This window comes from Stegostoma tigrinum, chromosome 28, assembly GCF_030684315.1.
Source record: "Stegostoma tigrinum isolate sSteTig4 chromosome 28, sSteTig4.hap1, whole genome shotgun sequence".
NCBI lineage: Eukaryota > Metazoa > Chordata > Chondrichthyes > Orectolobiformes > Stegostomatidae > Stegostoma > Stegostoma tigrinum.
The window spans coordinates 32492367-32511555 of record NC_081381.1 but is presented as its reverse complement, the minus strand read 5'-3'; the positions used below and the strand labels follow the sequence as shown (position 1 = coordinate 32511555).

Below are 19189 nucleotides of genomic sequence, written 5' to 3'. Positions count from 1 at the left end.
TGCACATCTGCCAATGTGGTATACTGCATCCACTGTACCCGGTGCGGCTTTCTCTACATTGGGGAAACCAAGCGGAGGCTTGGGGACCGCTTTGCAGAACACCTCCGCTCAGTTCGCAACAAACAACTGCACCTCCCAGTCGCAAACCATTTCCACTCCCCCTCCCATTCTCTTGATGACATGTCCATCATGGGCCTCCTGCACTGCCACAATGATGCCACCCGAAGGTTGCAGGAACAGCAACTCATATTCCGCCTGGGAACCCTGCAGCCATATGGTATCAATGTGGACTTCACCAGTTTCAAAATCTCCCCTTCCCCCACTGCATCCCTAAACCAGCCCAGTTCATCCCCTCCCCCCACTGCACCACACAACCAGCCCAGCTCTTCCCCCCCACCCACTGCATCCCAAAACCAGTCCAACCTGTCTCTGCCTCCCTAACCGGTTCTTCCTCTCACCCATCCCTTCCTCCCACCCCCAGCCGCACCCCCAGCTACCTACTAACCTCATCCCACCTCCTTGACCTGTCCGTCTTTCCTGGACTGACCTATCCCCTCCCTACCTCCCCACCTACACCCTCTCCACCTATCTTCTTTGCTCTCCATCTTCGGTCCGCCTCCCCCTCTCTCCCTATTTATTCCAGTTCCCTCCCCCCATCCCCCTCTCTGATGAAGGGTCTAGGCCCGAAACGTCAGCTTTTGTGCTCCTGAGATGCTGCTTGGCCTGCTGTGTTCATCCAGCCTCACATTTTATTATCTTAAAATAGAAATAGTTAGGTTCTGTGAACCTGAAAGGAAAGTGTTTCAACACCATCTCTAAAACTACTGAAATAGTTGCACTACAATTCAAGCTAGACTGCGTAGTCACAGTATAAGATAGTGCCATTGCAGTTTTAGGAATATTCATTAAGCATCAAATATTGAAAATAAGAACAATGACCTCGCTAATGTGGAGTAATGAGCTCCAGAGTTTGACACTTGCCCATTTCTCTGGCAGTCACATTCACCATGGCATTTCCTGCCAGATGCTCTGGTGAGTGACAGGTTACAGATTCAGGTTTGCTGATCTTCCTACTGTTGATAGTGTTTTTGTGACGTTTGATCCAGCAACGAAGGTAATTATTCCTGTAGTCACACCTCCAGGGATTCTGATCCAACCTGATGGAGCCCAGATTAACCAGTGATTCAAATATTCCATTAGGCACAAACTCTAGTTGGTTGTTACGTAAATCTAAGTAAGTAAGGTCCTGGAAAAAAACATATAAAACTCATTACATATCACCTAAATGTTATGGTATTAAGTTCATTTCTTTTGTCCAACTCCAAGGTAGTTGATTGAATTTTTGCCTGTTCCTATATATTAAACCACACAGACTTGCTGATTAGATGACAAGCCATCACCTCTCAGCAAATTCACCCAGTGATTCAGCTAAGCCTATTACAAGCAGCAAGCACTACGTTAAATCATCAGTTTTTACTGAGTTACCTGGTTGGAGCTGGGCTGATGGTAAATGGGGCACAGTTGGTTTCAGTATTCCTGTGTTGTGGATCACTATCCAGTAATCCCAACTGGTAGGTAACTAATCACTGCACATGCCTGGATGTCAGATGACAACGTATTGTGCAGCTTGATGCTACACTAAGAGGTTGGGTTCATGGCAGACTGGTCAAGGAGAAAGCAAAGTAAAGAATTGTGTTCAGGCTGAGATTTCAAAGTGATACTATTGATCATATTTAATACCAAATACTATGGTATGTGCTGATCATATATGTGCTAGGCTCTGACTCATAGTTACATTAGGTAAGAACTAAACTATCTTCTTTATCTCCTCATCTTCACATTGTAGACTGATCTGCTATGTCTTCCAGACTCTCTAACATTCTGGCACGTTCTAACTCCTTCCCTGCTGTTATTTATTCTCAGTGATGCACAGTTCCCCGACATCAGCACAATCTCCTAGTGCCCTCACAACAATCTTCAGCCAACACTCATGAGGGTTCAATTACAAATATTTGGGAAGGCAGCAAAGAGTTATTGGCAGTCATGGCACCAACCCAGAGATTATGCCTACAGAAGTGAAGCTTGCATTAGGATTCAGCACGTAACCTGGTTGAGTTTATTTAGAAATAAACGAGGAGGACTTAAAGGGACAAGCCCACAAGCTCCATCTTGGTAGGATAATAGATAGTGCAGTGCAAAGTCTAATTTTCCTTTGACTGTAAAGTATCAGCTAAGCAATACATGAAGAATGTTCTCATGTGGTCTGGATAAGTGCTTCAGCCTCCTTGAAAGTAAATAGCATTAGACCATAAGACCATAAGACATAGGAGTGGAAGTAAGGCCATTCGGCCCATCAAGTCTACTCCACCATTTAGATCATGGCTGATGGGCATTTCAACACCACTCCCCTGCACTCTCCCCGTAGCCCTTGATTCCTTTTGAGACCAAGAATTTGTCGATCTCTGCCTTGAAGGCATCCAACGTCCCGGCCTCCACTGTACTCTGCGGCAATGAATTCCACAAGCACACCACTCTCTGGCTGAAGAAATGTCGTCTCATTTCAGTTTTAAATTTACCCCCTCTAATTTTAAGGCTGTGCCCACGGGTCCTAGTCTCCCTGCCTAACGGAAACAACTTCCTAGCATCCACCCCTTCTAAACCATAAATTATCTTGTAAGTTTCTATTAGATCTCTCCTCAACCTTCTAAACTCTAATGAGTACAATCCCAGGATCCTTAGCCGTTCAGCATACGCTAAACCTACCATTCCAGGGATCATCCGTGTGAATCTCCGCTGGACACGCTCCAGGGCTAGTATGTCCTTCCTGAGGTGTGGGGCCCAAAATGGACACAATATTCTAAATGGGGCCTAACTAGAGCCTTATAAAGCCTCAGAAGCACATCGCTGCTTTTATATTCCAACCCTCTTGAGATAAACGATAACATTACATTCGCTTTCTTAATCACGGACTCTACCTGCAAGTTAACCTTTAGAGAATCCTGGACCAACACTCCCAGATCCCTTTGCACTTCTGATTTGTGAATTTTCTCACCAGTTAGAAAATAGTCCATGCCTGTATTCTTTTTTCCAAAGTGCAAAACCTCACATTTACTCACATTGAATTTCATCAGCCACTTCCTGGACCAATCCCCTAAACTGTCTAAATCTTTCTGCAGCTTCCCCACCTCCTCAGTACTACCTGCCTGTCCACCTATCTTCATATCATCGGCAAACTTCGCCAGAATGCCCCCAGTCCCTTCATCCAGATCATTAATATATAAGGTGAGCAGCTGTGGCCCCAACACTGAACCCTGCGGTTCACCACTCGTCACCGGTTGCCATTCCGAGAAAGAGCCTTTTATCCCAACTCTCTGCCTTCTGTCAGACAGCCAATCCTCAATCCAAGCCAGTAGCTCACCTCGAACACCATGGGCCCTCACCTTGCTCAGCAGCCTCCCGTGAGGCACTGTATCAAAGGCCTTTTGGAAGTCTAGATAGATAACATCTACTGGGTTTCCCTGGTCTAACATACTTGTTACCTCTTCAAAGAATTCTAACAGGTTTTTCAGGCACGCCCTCCCCTTACTAAAACCATGGTGACTTGTTTTAATCTGACCCTGTACTTCCAGGAATTTAGAAATCTCATCCTTGACAATGGATTCTAGAATTTTACCAACTACCGAGGTTAGGCTAATCGGCCTATAATTTTCCATCTTTTGCCTTGATCCTTTCTTAAACAAGGGAATTACAACAGCAATTTTCCAATCATCTGGGACTTTGCCTGACTCCAGTGACTTTTGAAAGGTCACAACCAAAGCCTGCGTTATTTCCTTAGCCACCTCCCTCAGAACTCTAGGATGTAGCCCATCGGGGCCAGGAGATTTATCAATTTTTAGACCCTTTAGCTTTTCTAGCACTTTCTCTTTTGTAATGCCTACCGTACTCAACTCTGCCCCCTGGCTCTCCCTAATTGTTGGCATACTACTCATGTCTTCCACTGTGAAGACTGACGCAAAGTACTTATTAAGTTCTTCAGCTATTTCCTTATCTCCCATCACTAGCTTCCAGCATCAATTTGGAGCGGCCCAATATCTACTTTTGCCTCTTGTTTGTTTCTTATGTATTGAAAGAAGCTTTTACTATCATTTCTAATATTACTAGCTAGCCTACCTTCATATTTGATCCTCTCCTTCCTTATTGCTCTCTTTGTTATCCTCTGTTTGTTTTTGTAGCCTTCCCAATCTTCTGATTTCCCAGTGCTCTTGGCCACTTTATAGGCTGTCTCTTTTTCTTGATATATTTCCTGACTTCCTTTGTCAGCCATGGCTGTCTAATCCCACTCCGGATAATCTTTCTTTTCTTTGGGATGAACCTCTGTACTGTGTCCTCAATTACACCCAGAAACTCCTGCCATTGTTGCTGTACTGTCCTCCCCGCTAGGCTCTGCTTCCAGTCGATTTTTGTCAATTCCTCTCTCATGCCCCTGTAATTACCTGTATTTAACTATAACACCATTACATCCGATTTTGCCTTCTCTCTTTCAAACTGCAGGCTGAACCCTACCATATTATGATTGCTGCCTCCTAAGTGTTCCCTTACTTTAAGGTCTTTTATAAAGTCAGGCTCATTACATAGCACTAAGTCCAGAATAGCCTGCTCCCTCGTGGGCTCCATCACAAGCTGTTCCAAAAAGCCATCCTGCAAACATTCCATGAATTCTCTTTCTTTGGATCCACCGGCAACATTATTCACCCAATCCACCTGCATATTGAAGTGCCCCATGATCACCGTGACCTAGCCTTTCTGACATGCCCTATTTATTTCTCGGTGCATCTTGCATCCCTGGTCCTGATCACTGTTAGGAGATCTGTACGTAACTCCCATTATAGTTTTTTTGCCTTTGTGGTTCAATTCCACCCACACAGACTCCACATCTTCTGACCCTATGTCATTTAGTGCCGTAGATTTAATTCCATTCTTAACTAACAAGGCAACCCCACCCTCTCTGCCCACCTCCCTGTCTTTTTGACATATTGTGAATCCTTGGATGTTTAACTGCCAGTCCTGAGCTCCCTGCAACCATGTCTCTGTGATGCCTACCACGTCATAATCATTCAAGTGGATTTGTGCTGTTAATTCATCTACTTTGTTGCGAATACTACGAGCATTTAGATAAAGTGTCTTAATGCTAGCTTTCTTATCATTATTAGAGAGATTGAAAATCCCAAGACGTCTTAAGCTATCCTTCCTTTTTGCTGTATTCCTAGTCTGCCTCGAGCTTTAAACCCACCTGTACACATGCTATCCTGTTGCTTATCTTTCCATTTAACTCCATACTCCCTGTCTCTTTCACTTTTCCTTCCCCCGACTCACTAGTTTAAAGTCCTAGTGACCACCCTATTTATCCTTTTCGCTAGAACATTGGTTCCAGATAGGTTCAGGTGGAGACCGTCTCAACGGTACAGATCCCCCCGGTTCCAAAACTGATGCCAATGCCTGGCAATAATGAAATAAAAACAAGATAATAAAATGTGAGGCTGGATGAACACAGCAGGGCCAGCAGCATCTCAGGAGCACAAAAACTGACGTTTCGGGCTTCATCATCTGATGAAGGGTCTAGGCTTGAAACGTCAGCTTTTGTGCTCCTGAGATGCTGCTGGGCCTGCTGTGTTCATCCAGCCTCACATTTTATTATCTTGGATTCTCCAGCATCTGCAGTTCCCATTATCAATGAAATAAAAACAAGTTCCTTTATAACAGCATCCCACTCTTGCATGCTCTTTTGGGCAGGGGTTCAGGGAAAGATGATAGGAGTAGTTACAAAAACAAAATTACCCCTACAACATCCACTTTATTTGAATATTTCAGTGAAAGTTTATAAAGTAATATAACTTTGTCTCACCTTTAAGGAATGTAAAATTCCTGTATGCAGCACCTCCAGTTTGTTACTGTTCAGAAAGAGCTTTACAAGTGGCGTGTGACTGAAAAGTCTTGGGGGGAGCTCTTGAAGGAGATTATTTGCTAATGTTATCCAGGTTAGATTTCGCAATCCTTGGAAGACTGTGTCGGGAAGGGATTCCAGTCTATTGTTGTTGAGGGCACATATTCTGAGATTATGCAAATTTTCAAAAAGTGACTCTGGAAGAATGGAGATTTGATTGAATGCCAGGGACAATGTCTTCAGTGATTTCAAACCCAGGAAAATACGTGGGGAGACCACTTGGAGACGGTTATGGGACAAAACTAATGTTTTGAGCTTCTTCAGAGGGGCAAATAGTTGATCAGAGACATTGTCTAACTGATTTTTATTGAGCAAGAGATATTCCAGATTTGGAACGTTGCTGAAGATATTTTCTGGCAAGTGGGACAGTTTGTTGTTGTACAGATAAAGCCCTCTTAGTTGAGGAACCCAAGCAAATAAATCATTAGGGAGAAAATGAAGATTGTTCATCTGAAGGTGGAGAATTTGAAGATCGGGTGTATTCTGAAAAGAATTTGATTTCAATTGAATTGAATTATTTCTTAGTTTCAGAAGGTAGACTTCCATGGGTATATCCAGTGGAATGAAGTTGAGTCCTACACTTCCACAGTCCACTGTTAGATTATTCTGAATCCAGTGACAGGTGCACACACTTGGACAGGAACTGAATCCCTCAACAACTGACAAAAAAGTGAAAATTACGAACTTCCACATCATGGCCCTTCTCTGTTCCCTGTACAAATAGAAATAGTAGTATTTATGTAGTACTGTTAACATAGGAAAATATTCCAATGTCTTGGAGAGTAATCAGGCAGAAATGAACACTAAGGATAAAAGAGCAACAGCTTGGACAAAGTGGAAAGTTTGGAGGAAGGACTATAACAAAGACATGGATTCTGAGAGACGGCAGGAAGAATTTCTGACTTTTAGCTGAAGGCTTGACTACCAGTGACAAGAAGGGAGTGCTGGATGTGTCAGAGTCCTCAGTCAGAGGAATGCAGACCTCTTGGATTCTTGTGGGATTGTCAGAGGTCACAGTGTTCGAGGAAATAGGAAGAAATAACCATCTTAGGATAACCTGATTTAATAGACATCATTATGGATCAACATCATTAACAGCAGGTAAGTTGGTTTAGGGATGCAAAAAAAAACACAGAAAAATAATCAAATACTGCTAAATACTAGGGAATTTGTCCATGCAGATCATGAATAAGGAAGGTCCGAGCTGCAGTTGCTAGATTCACACCAAAAGCAGAAAAGAGGTTGGTTAACACAACTGGACTGCTAGTGAGTGTTATGAAAATGTGGCTATATATTTTAGAAATGGGGGTGATACTTTTAGGAATTGCAATTTCAACTGTAGATAAATGGAGGCATCTGATAGAGAAACTGTGAAGTAACTCTGAAGTAAATACAATTCAAACAAGCTTGGTATTATTTACAGCTAAAACATAACTATTATTTTATCATACAAGATTTTAATTGTACATTCTGTCGCTACATCCAAGTCAATAGATCGTAAATAATCGGAGCTTGAGGTCCTAACCCTGTGGCACCCCGCTAGTTACAGCTTACCTACCAGAAAATGACCCATTTATCTCTGCTTTCTATTTGTTAGCCAATCTTTTATCCAAGCTAGCACATTAGTCATTACCCCTTGCAATGTTATGTTTTGTGTGGCACCTTATCAAATGGTCTGCAAGTCTAAATATACTTTATCTACAGGAGTAGGTTGAGGACTAACCTTATAGAGGTTTATAAAATCCTGAGGGGCATAGATGAGATGAATAGCAAAGGTCTTTTCCCTAGGGTTGGGAGTCCAAAACTAGGAGGCATATTTTTAAGGTGAGAGAAGAAAGATTTAAAAGAGACATGCGGGGCAATGTTTGCACACTCCGGGTGGTTCATAAATAAAGTGAGCTGCCATAGGAAGTGGTAGATGCAGGTAAAGTTACAACATTCAAAAGACATTTGGATAGCCACATGAACAGGAAAGGTTTGGAGGGATATGGACCAAATGCATGCAAGTGGGACTAGTTTAGTTTAGAACACTCAATCAACATGGATGGGTTGGATCGAAGGGTCTGTTTCTGTGCTATATGATTCGATGACTCGATCAGATTTGATGGTGAAAAATACTTGAATGATAAATGCTCAATCTCGGCACATGTAACAGACCCGGGAGTTTTGTTAAGATTTGTCAAACTCTGTTAGCAACATGAAGTATTCATATTGGTTGTAAAATCAAAGACTGATTATGTTTAGTCTTTGTTAAAAGATTCTTTGTTTAATTTGTTAGTGAGTGCTTTCTGGCAGAAACAGGCACTTGAGTTTGGATTTCATGAGGAAAAGCAGCTGGGAGATTTGCTGTAGCTTACAGCCAATGAAAGAAATGTACAGTGGCACCTAGAGGTTTGTGGCAGAGTAATGAGCTTGGAAAGAGCTGTACAAAAGCTGGGACAAGCATATGGAAAATTTCAATCTCTGTCTCCCCACAAAAAGAGAATAAAACTTCAATATTTCACAAGATGAGGAACCTTTTGGTGAGGAAACAAAATGTAGATGTATGTTTATAACATAATTCTGTATGAGCTATATTGTAGTTAGTGGTTGCATTTTGTTTAATTTCACATGGCCTATTAGTTAATGTGGAATAGTGACAAATCCTTTTCTGAGAAAAGATGTTCTTGTTCTCGAGGGAGTGCAGTGAAGGTTTACCAGGCTAATTCCAGGGATGGTGGGGCTGACGTATGAGGAGAGATTGACTTGGTTGGGATTGTTTTTGCTAGAGTTCAGACAAATGAGGGGGGGGATCTCATACAGACTTATAAAATTCTAACAGGACTGGACAGGGTAGATGCAGGGAGGATGTTCCCGATGGTGGGTGTGTCCAAACCAGGGGTCACAGCCTGAGGATTCGGGGTAGACCATTTAGGACTGAGATGAAGAGACATTTCTTCACCCAAAGATTGTGAGCCTGTGGAATTCATTACCACAGGAAGTAGTCGATGCTAAAACATTGAATGTATTCAAGAGGCAACCAGATATAGCACTTGAGACAAATGAGATCAAAGCTAATGGGGAGAAAGCTATTGAGTTGAATGATCAGCCATGATTGTGAAGAATGGCAGAGCAGGGTCAAAGGGCCGAATGGCCTCCTCCTGCTCCTATGTTTCTATGTTACTCAACAAGCTTTCCTGATTATTATCCAAAGACATTGCTGAAATCTACTTTCGTGGGCATCAGGTGAGAAAAGCATTTGGTTCAGTTTTCAAGAGCTCGTAGATGAATATGTCAACAGCATTCAATGAATTCTAAAATTAAAATTCATACTTTGATGCGGTATCAAATTATGGCAATTTACTCTGACATGACAGGACAGGAGAAACCGGCATTCAAATTACTTGAGCCCATGAAATTCTGCCTTAACAGGTTAGTTTGCTGCAGCTAAAGGTGCAATTGTCCATTTAAGCATTTCCCTCCCCTTTAATCATATTGCACTTACCTCACTGCTGCAGAGATATGCTGAATATGCGTGATGAAACTCCACTACAATGCAACAGACCTTGGGTATTCCTTCCGTGACTTGTTGAATCAGCTGCAGCAACTTCCAACAACAGCTAATATTGTGCATGAACACACAATGTAATTAATATTTAACAGTATTAACAGCAAAGAGGCTAGTTTGTCTGTTCTGGTAAATGGTTCTAGATAAATATTGCAGACATGTTTAACTGGTAAAAAGCCAGTATCTGCAAATTGTTGGAAAATACCTCGTTTCCAGAAAACTCTCTTGAATTATGACCTCTTCAGTTCTTCTCCATTTAATTGACACGGTTAAGATCACTATTCTTCGAGTTTTACTGTCTTAAACCTCCTAAGCTAAAATATATCTGTAGTTTGTTCCTTCTTCTTGCATGTCCACCATTTTTTTATTAATCATCACATGATACTGACCTACTTTAAGTTATTTTTGTCCGTATTTGCACAGTTGGAGACATCTTCAACCAGTACATTTTGTTCCAATTTACTACAGACTGATAGTGCTGGCTGGAACAATTTCTCCTTTGAAAGTACCTTTGACATCTCAGTCCATCTATTCTCCACAAATAAAAGAATAAAGTTTTGGACCTTAATCTTTAAAATCATGAGCTTAACCTTATATCAAAAACACAGTGGGGTTAATTGTTAACTGGGAGAAGACTGCCCATCTATTGTAGAGGGGTTTTTTCTTTATTCATTCATGGGATGAGGGTGTCGCTGGCCAGGCAGCATTTACTGCCCATCCCTGATTGCCCAGAGGACAGTTAAGAGTTAACCACATTGCTGTGGGTCTGGAGTCAAATGTAGGCCAGACCAGGCAAGGATGGCAATTTCCTTCCCTAAAGGATATTAGTGAACTAGATAGGTGTTTCCCTGACAATCGACAATGGATTCGTGGTCATCATTCGATTCTTCATTCCAGATTTTTATTGAATTCAAATTCCACCATCTGCCATAGTGGGATTTGAACCTGCTCTCCAGAATGGATTAATAGCCTAGTGATAAAACTAGACCAATGCCTCCCAATTGAGTTCACTTCAATGTTCAACCCAATGATTTCACTCCACTGTAACATAAAGCCAAAAAATCACTTTAGGGCTAATAGAAATCATCAAGCTTGAAAAGGAAGCTGGAAACCAGAGTCACGACCATATACTTCTTACTCATTCCATCAGCAAAGGAAACAGTTTTATCTGACATAGTCGAGGATCCTAGCAACTTCCAATTCTGAAGCAAAGAACACTGTTCAATACCAATTGTGATGTTTCGCCAACTGATATGTATTTTGAATCCATTTTTTGCCGTTGTTAGGGCAATTCTGCCAATCGGACTTCTGGCTGACGTGGAATTTGCTGAAGCTGTTCAGGAAGACATTGCTAGCTGTAAACAGCTGCAGAGTCATTGAATTGGTGAAAGAAGTTATTGGGTACTACCTCTTCAAATCATAGGTCACTTGGCCCAGCACGATAGTGATAGCTTGTTTGTCGTACTCTTTAATTATTTGTAATTCGTTTCTCTTTCACAATAGCTCTGCATCTTTCTGGCATCGAATATTTATCAATTGTCTTTTGAATTTAACTGTCGAATATACTTTCACCATTCTCAGACTTTGAATTTCAGCTTACAGCTCTAAGAATTGGCTTGGTGTTGTGTTCTGTCTTCGCTGTGGAAACTACCTCTATGTACTCAGAAAGATTCCCTCAATGACAGAATGAATTCTGAGAACTGTGCATTCCTCCAGTGGAAAGAAGAGGATGGGAGAAGAATTATTTTTAAAAAGTAAGATTTTTGTCTAGCTGAACCATAAAGATGATAAAGGCCTGAGGTCTGTGCCCAATCTCTGGCTTATCTTGGCTGGGACAATGATAAGAGTGTCACTACTGCCAATGGTTCTCTTGAATAAAAATTAGGCTGTCCAATGGTGATCATTATCCAATTGAGGCTGTATGTGGTGAGGTCAAGATTGGCTCAGGTCGGATGGCTTCTTCATTCTAGTAGCCAGCCTACACTTAGTGAACTTGAAATGAAAAATGATCACTGTACCCTAGGTACCCAAGGGGAGAGGAGAAAACTGAGGAAATAACAAGATAACTTTTATAGTTATATTCAAATTGAGTGACTAAAGCTGACCTTTTGTTTAAAAGTTATAACTCAACTCTGTAAATCTTCACCCAGGGAACAAACATTGTATTGTGAAAGTTTCCAAAGCACACATTTCACATGGCAATCACGATGTTGCTTCATTAAGAAGGAAATGCAAAAGAGGAGCAGAAAATAAATTGTGTAATATGCTGATCAAATTATAAAGTTAATCCCTATTCAATGTTTAACACCTATCTTTTAGATCTTCCTATGTGGCATCTCACTCCCCATCTCATTGTAACTATGTATTAGTAGCTGGCATTAAATCAGTATAAAGTAGAATGTTCCCTGTCCCCTGACATGCACTTGGATGGACACGCTGCTTAAGTAGCTTTAAATACTAAAGATAAATGAGGATAATCAAAGCAGGGAGCTCATGTGAACCCTTGGCATGCACGTGTCACTATGTGCTGAGGTTTATTGCGGCAAAGGAGCGGTGTGGCCACATTGCTGCAGAACAGTGTGTTCAATTTCACAATTCCATTTCACCTGCTGCCCATGGCAAGGCTTAGAATGTGTCATGGAGCTAATGGAGATGAACTGTGGTGAGTCATGGTGGCTTTGTGGCAATGTTACTGCATTAGTAATCCAGAGTCCTAGGTTAATGTTCACAGTGCCCAGATTCAAATCCCACTGTGGGAGGTGGTGAATGTCAAATTCAACAAAAACATTTTGAAAAACAACTTTGACCACAAGTCCATCAAAGTGGCCTGTACATAACTACCTCAAAGTCCCTGCAGGAAAAATAAATACTTGATCCTGTTAGACAGTTTCCTGACTATCAAATTATTTGATAGAGTACCTCAGCATCACAACTTACTAACACCCAGACATATCAGATGTTTGTTTTTAACTGGCACAGATACAGAAGGACCTTTTGCTCCTGTGGCATGGACCTCGATGACTTGACTGACAATAAGAGAGGTACATCCTGTCAGGTCCTTCTTGAACGCCCAGAGTGTATCTCCTACACACATTAACCTCAAGATGGCTGTAGCACAGAAGAGACCATTGCTCAGTTCTTTATGAAATGTGTCTTTGCGCAGATGTCTCTGGCAAAAACCACTCCATATCTCACCACAGTTCATCTCCATTAGCTCCATGACACAGAACTTTGCTCTGCGGGCCACTCCTGGGAACAAACACCAAAATTAGAATTAACTACAGCCGGGGAAACTATCAACTCAGTGAAAGCAGCCCTTTGATCTGCCCAGACTTGCTGGTCTTCCAGTGCAAAGAGATTTTCTGAACTGAGTTTTGGGATTGTTTTCCTTAGAGAGGTGATTTCTTAAATGTTTTCATAATCATTAGCAGTCTGGACAGAGTAGATTTGGAAAAACTGTTCTCACTTGTAAAAAAATGATCAAGAATAAGAAGGGGCAGAGTCAAGTAGAATCATAGAGCTGTACAGCATGGAAACAGACCCTTCAGTCCAACTCGCCTATGCCGACCAGATTTCCTAAATTAATCTAGTCCCATAGGGCTAGCATGTGGCTCACACCCGTCTAAACCCATACACCCATTCCAATATCTCTTAATTGTTGTAACTGTTCCAGCCTCCACCACCTCATTACATACACGCACCACCCTCCCCATGAAAATTTCACCCCTTGGGTCCCTTTTAAATCTTTCCCCCCCCTCAACTTAAACCTATATGTCTAGTTTTGGACTGCCCTACCGTAAAAACAAACAGACCTTGACTATTCACCTTATCCATGCCCCTCATGAATTTATAAATCTCTACAAGATCACTCCTCAGCCTCCACACTCCAAGGAAAATAGCCCCAGGCCATTCAAGCTCTATCTCTAAGCTCAAACCATCTAAGCCCAGCAACATCCTTGTACATCTTCTCTGAACGCTTTCAAGTTTAACAATATCTTTCCTGCAACAGGGAAACCAGAATTGAATGCAGAATTCCAAAAAGAGGGAAATGATGTGAGAAAAAATGAACTGTCACGATGAATGACATGAGCATGAAATGCAGTGCGTGGAAGACCAGTAGAGGCAGTTTCAATGGAGATATTCAAGGGTGCACTAGCCGATTATTTAATAGAACCAATGCACAGGATTACTGGGAAAAGGCAAGAGAACGGCATTGTGTTCATTTGGAGGACTGTTGCGGACACAGTGGGTGGAATTGCCACCTTCTGCACCCGAACAAACCTGTGATTCTGTGCCTGATACATTTGAAGTTCCAAAACTACATGCTGAGGGTGCATTAAACCTTAGAGCAGACACTAAGAGACATAATGGGAAACAGTCACTGTTTAATGTTTGGCAGCCATTGTATATTGACAGGCCAGAATCTGTACAGAACTCTCAAAATGTATGCATGATATCAAACCTGTATTGTGAATATTAAAAAAAAATTGAAATTGCGTTCAGGCATCTCAGAGCGGAGCTAGCAGCATGGGGAAATGTTGAATTTTATTACATTAAAAATGACAATTTAAATATATTTTATAATACAAAGGTAAATTATATTTTCAGGAAAAAAATGACCAGAAACAAAATTTGTGACTGAATTTGAGTATATTAACAACAGGGAGACAGACAACATTTTTATCGATCTTTATTACTTGCAAGCATCATTAACAGGTTCAAAGTTTTACTGACACATATATGTTAGATTTACTTTAAGGCCCAAGATGTAGTAAGCTTTACTAAAGCTTTGGTGTCCTTATTGCAATCACTTTTTTTGCAGATTTCCATTTAATCGACGCTATCGTCCAGCAAAATGCAATCATTCAAATAATTTTCCCTGAAATATTAAAAAGTGTGGGACTTTTGGAAGATGCAAGTGGGGAATTAATATCAGAGAAAAGGAAGTGGCAGATAGTTTAAAGCAATATTTTGCATCAGTCTTCATGGTGGAGGACACCTTAAACATCTCAAAGGTAACAGATAACCAAGGTGCTCATAGGAGAAAGGACCTTGCAACATTTCTATCACAAGGAACGAAGTATTAGACAAGCTGTTGGGACTAAAAGCAGAATAGTCACCAGGACCTGCATCTAAGGATTTTAAACAAAGTGGCTACAGAGATAGTAGAGGCATTAGTCAAAACTAGTATAGGAGGGAGAACTTACTGGATTCTGAGGGGGTTCCAATGATTCACAGTTTTTCAACGTTCAGGAAGGCAGGGAGACAAAGTAAAATACTGCTTAGCCTAACATCTATCATTGGGAAAAATGCCAGAAGCTAACAAAAGAAATTAAGATAGTACTAGATCGAAACGGGAGTCAGATAAAGTTGCAAGGAAAAACAGCAAGCCTCAGGATTGTGAACAATTTAGAATTCAGTAAAAGGGCGAAGAGAATGACTAAGGGGGAAGAGTAGAGGATGAGAGTGAACTTGGCAAATGACAAAAAAAAGGACTGCAAGAGCTTCTATAAGCATATTAAAAACAGAAAAAGAAAGAGATTAGCAAAGACAGATGCAGGTCTTGTATATCTGAAACAGGAGAACTGATAAAGGAAAACAGGGAAGTGACAGAGCATATAACAGCTATGTTAGTTCTGGCTGAAAGAAGATAAATCCCAGAGTCTTATAATCTGTATCCCAGTGGCATAAAGGAAGGATCGTGGAGAAAGTAATTACATCAGTGGTCATCGTCCAAATTTCTGCAGATTCTAGGACAGTCCAGGTAGACTGAATGATGGCAAATATAACCCTACCATTTCAAAAAGGAGAGAGGAAATAGGGAATTACACAGACTGTTTAGCCGATATTGCTTATTATCAGTCATAACAAAATGCTGGAGTCTATCATAAAGGATATGATCACAAGCACTTAAGAATTGTTAATGGTGAATAAAAATCAACATGTATTTATGAGAGGGAATTCATGTTTCGAAAACCTACTGGAGTTCTTTTTTAGAGGATGTAATTAGTGTAGATGAGGGCAAATCAGTGGATGTTGTAATATTTGGTTTTTCAGAAAGTTTTTGATGAAGTTCCACATAAGAGGTTATTGTGGAAAGTCAGAGCACATGGGATTGTGGTAATGTACTGGCAAGGATCGATAACTGGTTAGGACAGGTAACAACATAGGAATGAATGTATTCTTTTTAAGTGTGGAATGTGGGGTATCACAGCGCTTGGCCCCATGCAACTTAAAATATATACCAACAATTTGGATGAAGGAATCAGATATAAAGTACTTCCACTGGGGAACACAAAACTAGGTGGAATAACGGAGTGGTGAGGAGGAAGTATAGAGTTGTCAGGGCAATTTATACATGTTGTGTGAATGGGAAAAATATATGGAGATGTAGTACAATGTGGATAAATATGAGATTGTGCATGTCTTTAGGAAAAAAAAACAGAATGGCAGAATATTATTTAAATTTTTATAAATTGGGAAATGGTGATGACAAAGGGACCTGGCTGATCTTGCAGATCAGTCACTGAAAGCATGCAGGTACAGCAAGCAGTTAGGAAGGCGAATGGTGTGTCATTCATTGCAAGACAGGAAAAGAACAGGAACAAAGATTGATTTTTTAAAAAAACAGGGGCTTTGGAGAGTCCATACCTATAGAACTATGTCTGGTTTCCTTACCTCAAAAGATATACTTGCCACAGATGGAGTGCACAGAAGATTCACCAAAAACTGATGCCTGGGATGGCAGGTTTGTTGTGTGAGACGAAATTGAGTTGACTAGGCCTGTACTCTCCAGAGTTTGGAAGAGCGAGACAGATTCACTATTGGAACATGTATAATTCCAACTCAGCTGGACGGACTGGCCACGAGGATGATGTTTCCCCTGGCTGAGGCAGTCCAGAACAAGGAGTCACTGTCTCACGATACAGGGTTGGACTTTTCAGACTGAACTGAAATTAGTAAACCGTGGAATTTCCTAGCACAGTAAGCTGTGGAGGTAAGTCAGTCACTAAATATGTTTAGGAAGAAAATAGAGGGTTCAGAGGAGGTTTACCAGGATGCTGCCTGGACTGGAGGGCTTATCTTATGAAGAGAGGTTGACTGAGCTCGGTCTCTCTTCATTGGAGAAAAGGAGGAGGAGAGGGGACCTAATTGAGGTATACAAGATAATGAGAGGCATAGATAGAGTTGATAGCCAGAGACTATTTCCCAGGGCAGAAATGGCTAGCACGAGGGATCATAGTTTTAAGCTGGTTGGTGGAAAGTATAGAGGGGATGTCAGAGGCAGGTTCTTTACGTAGAGAGTTGTGAGAGCATGGAATGCGTTGCCAGCAGCAGTTGTGGAAGCAAGGTCATTGGGGTCATTTAAGAGACTGCTGGACATGTATATGGTCACAGAAATTTGAGGGTGCATACATGAGGATCAATGGTCGGCACAACATTGTGGGCTGAAGGGCCTGTTCTGTGCTGTACTGTTCTATGTTCTATGTTCTATGTTCTATGATGGAAAAGACCGCTTTCTTATAGATTAAAGGTATCATGGTGTGTGAGGAGAGAACAGGAGAATGTTGTTGAGATAGAAACAACAGCCATGATCATGTTGAATGGACTGCGCCCATTTTCTACGTTTCTAAGACTTAGTTCATTCCAAGTAGCAAATGCTTCTCAGAGTGCAATTCAATAAGATTAGAAAAGTATCATGGAGAACTCAAAGAAACTATGACTGGCTGTACCTTTTTAGGTATTTTTTTTTAAATCAACCCATATGGATTACATGACTATTTAGAAGCACAAATGTTTTTCTGACAACAAAACACATCTATTTAATTTTAAAAAAACTGGACGGACAAAAAATATTCCTATTTGAATCCCTTGCTTGTGTTGGATCAGCTGATTTTGACGAAGGCGGCAGTTAAGTACACCTGGGTTTCAACAACAACTGCCACTTACTTAGTGCTTTTAATACAGTAAAATGTTCCAAGGCACTTGACATGAATCCAACAAAATTCACACCAAATGAGATAAGCTACTGGGCCAGCTTATGGGCAAAAGAATAAGATGTTAACCATGTCTCAGAGGCAGGGTGAACCCAAGTGGGAATTCCAGCACTTAGGGATCTGAAGGTACGGCCACCGTTGTTCGAGTAGTTAGAAACTCGAGGGCACAAGAGGCCTGAGCTGAAGCAGCACTGAGGCTTCGGAGATGTGAGGCCAATGAAGGATTTGGAAACAAGGATGAAGATTTATAAAAACAAAGTGGTGTCCTGCTGGAAAATGTATCAGGTAAAGCCAGGAACAGGTCCAGCTGTGATTTCAATCAAAATTTTTTAAAAATCCATTTTCGAAGTAAACCTTTCAGTTGCGTTCAAGCTTTCAACATCATGAAAGTAATTGTTAGTATCTATGGAACACAAAGGAACTAGCATGTAATCTGTGTCATTATGACTTTTATTACAGCTCCAGCGAAATACTACTGCTCAAAAAATACTAAATGTTACATTAATGCAAGTTTGTTACTTATTTGGCTTGAATTAATATTAACCCTACTTGCAAAACATTGGAGTTGAAAAAAGCCCACAAATATAAGATTAGAAAAATATCATGGAGAATAGTGATAGTGACCATAACTGCCTCACATTCTACATAGCTATGGAGAAGGAGAGGATTAGGTAGAATGGGAGGATATTTAATTGGGGAAGAGGAAACTATGATGCGATTAGACATGAGTTAGGAAGCATGGACTGGGAGCAGTTGTTCCATGGTAAGGGAACTATAGACATGTGGAGACGGCTTAAGGAACAGTTGTTGGGAGTGATGAGTAAATATGTCCCTCTGAGACAGGCAAGAAGGGGTAAGATTAAGGAACCTTGGATGACGAGAGCGGTGGAGCTTCTAGTGAAAAGGAAGAAGGTAGCTTACATAAGGTGGAGGAAGCTAGGGTCAAGTTCAGCTAGAGAGGATTACATGCAGGCAAGGAAGGAGCTCAAAAATGGTCTGAGGAGAGCCAGGAGGGGGCACGAGAAAGGCTTGGCAGAAGGAATCCGGGAAAACACAAAGGCATTTTACACTTACGTGAGGAATAAGAGAATGGTCAAAGAAAGAGTAGGGCCGATCAGGGATAGCATAGGGAACTTGTGTGTGGAGCCTGAGGAGGTAGGGGAAGCCCTAAATGAGTTTTTTGCTTCTGTCTTTACGAAAGAAACAAACTTTGTAGTGAATGAAACCTTTGAAGAGCAGGTGTGCATGCTGGAATGGATAGAGATAGACGAAGCTGATGTGCTGAAAATTTTGTCAAACATTAAGATTGACAAGTCGCCAGGCCCGGATCAGATTTGTCCTCGGCTGCTTTGGGAAGCGAGAAATGCAATTGCTTCGCCACTTGCGAAGATCTTTGCATCCTCGCTCTCCACTGGAGTCGTACCTGAGGACTGGAGAGAGGCAAATGTAATTCCTCTCTTCAAGAAAGGAAATAGGGAAATCCCCGGCAATTATAGACCGGTAAGTCTCACGTCTGTCGTCTGCAAGGTGTTAGAAAGGATTCTGAGGGATAAGATTTATGACCATCTGGAAGAGCATGGCTTGATCAAATACAGTCAACACGGCTTTGTGAGGGGTAGGTCATGCCTTACAAACCTTAGAGTT

At 41.4% G+C, this 19189-nt stretch overlaps 1 protein-coding gene across 1 annotated transcript; it reads right to left on the bottom strand.

Moving 5' to 3' along the window:
- Window positions 1–739: 739 nt before the first annotated feature.
- Window positions 740–9598, bottom strand: LOC132211099 (carboxypeptidase N subunit 2-like). Its single transcript, XM_059655676.1, has 3 exons — window positions 9486–9598; window positions 5903–6713; window positions 740–1246 (listed from the first exon to the last, which is right to left on the bottom strand). Exons 2-3 carry the CDS (start codon window positions 6695–6697, stop codon window positions 944–946), a joined length of 1098 nt encoding a protein of 365 aa, XP_059511659.1. The 5' UTR covers window positions 6698–6713; window positions 9486–9598; the 3' UTR covers window positions 740–943.
- Window positions 9599–19189: the final 9591 nt, after the last annotated feature.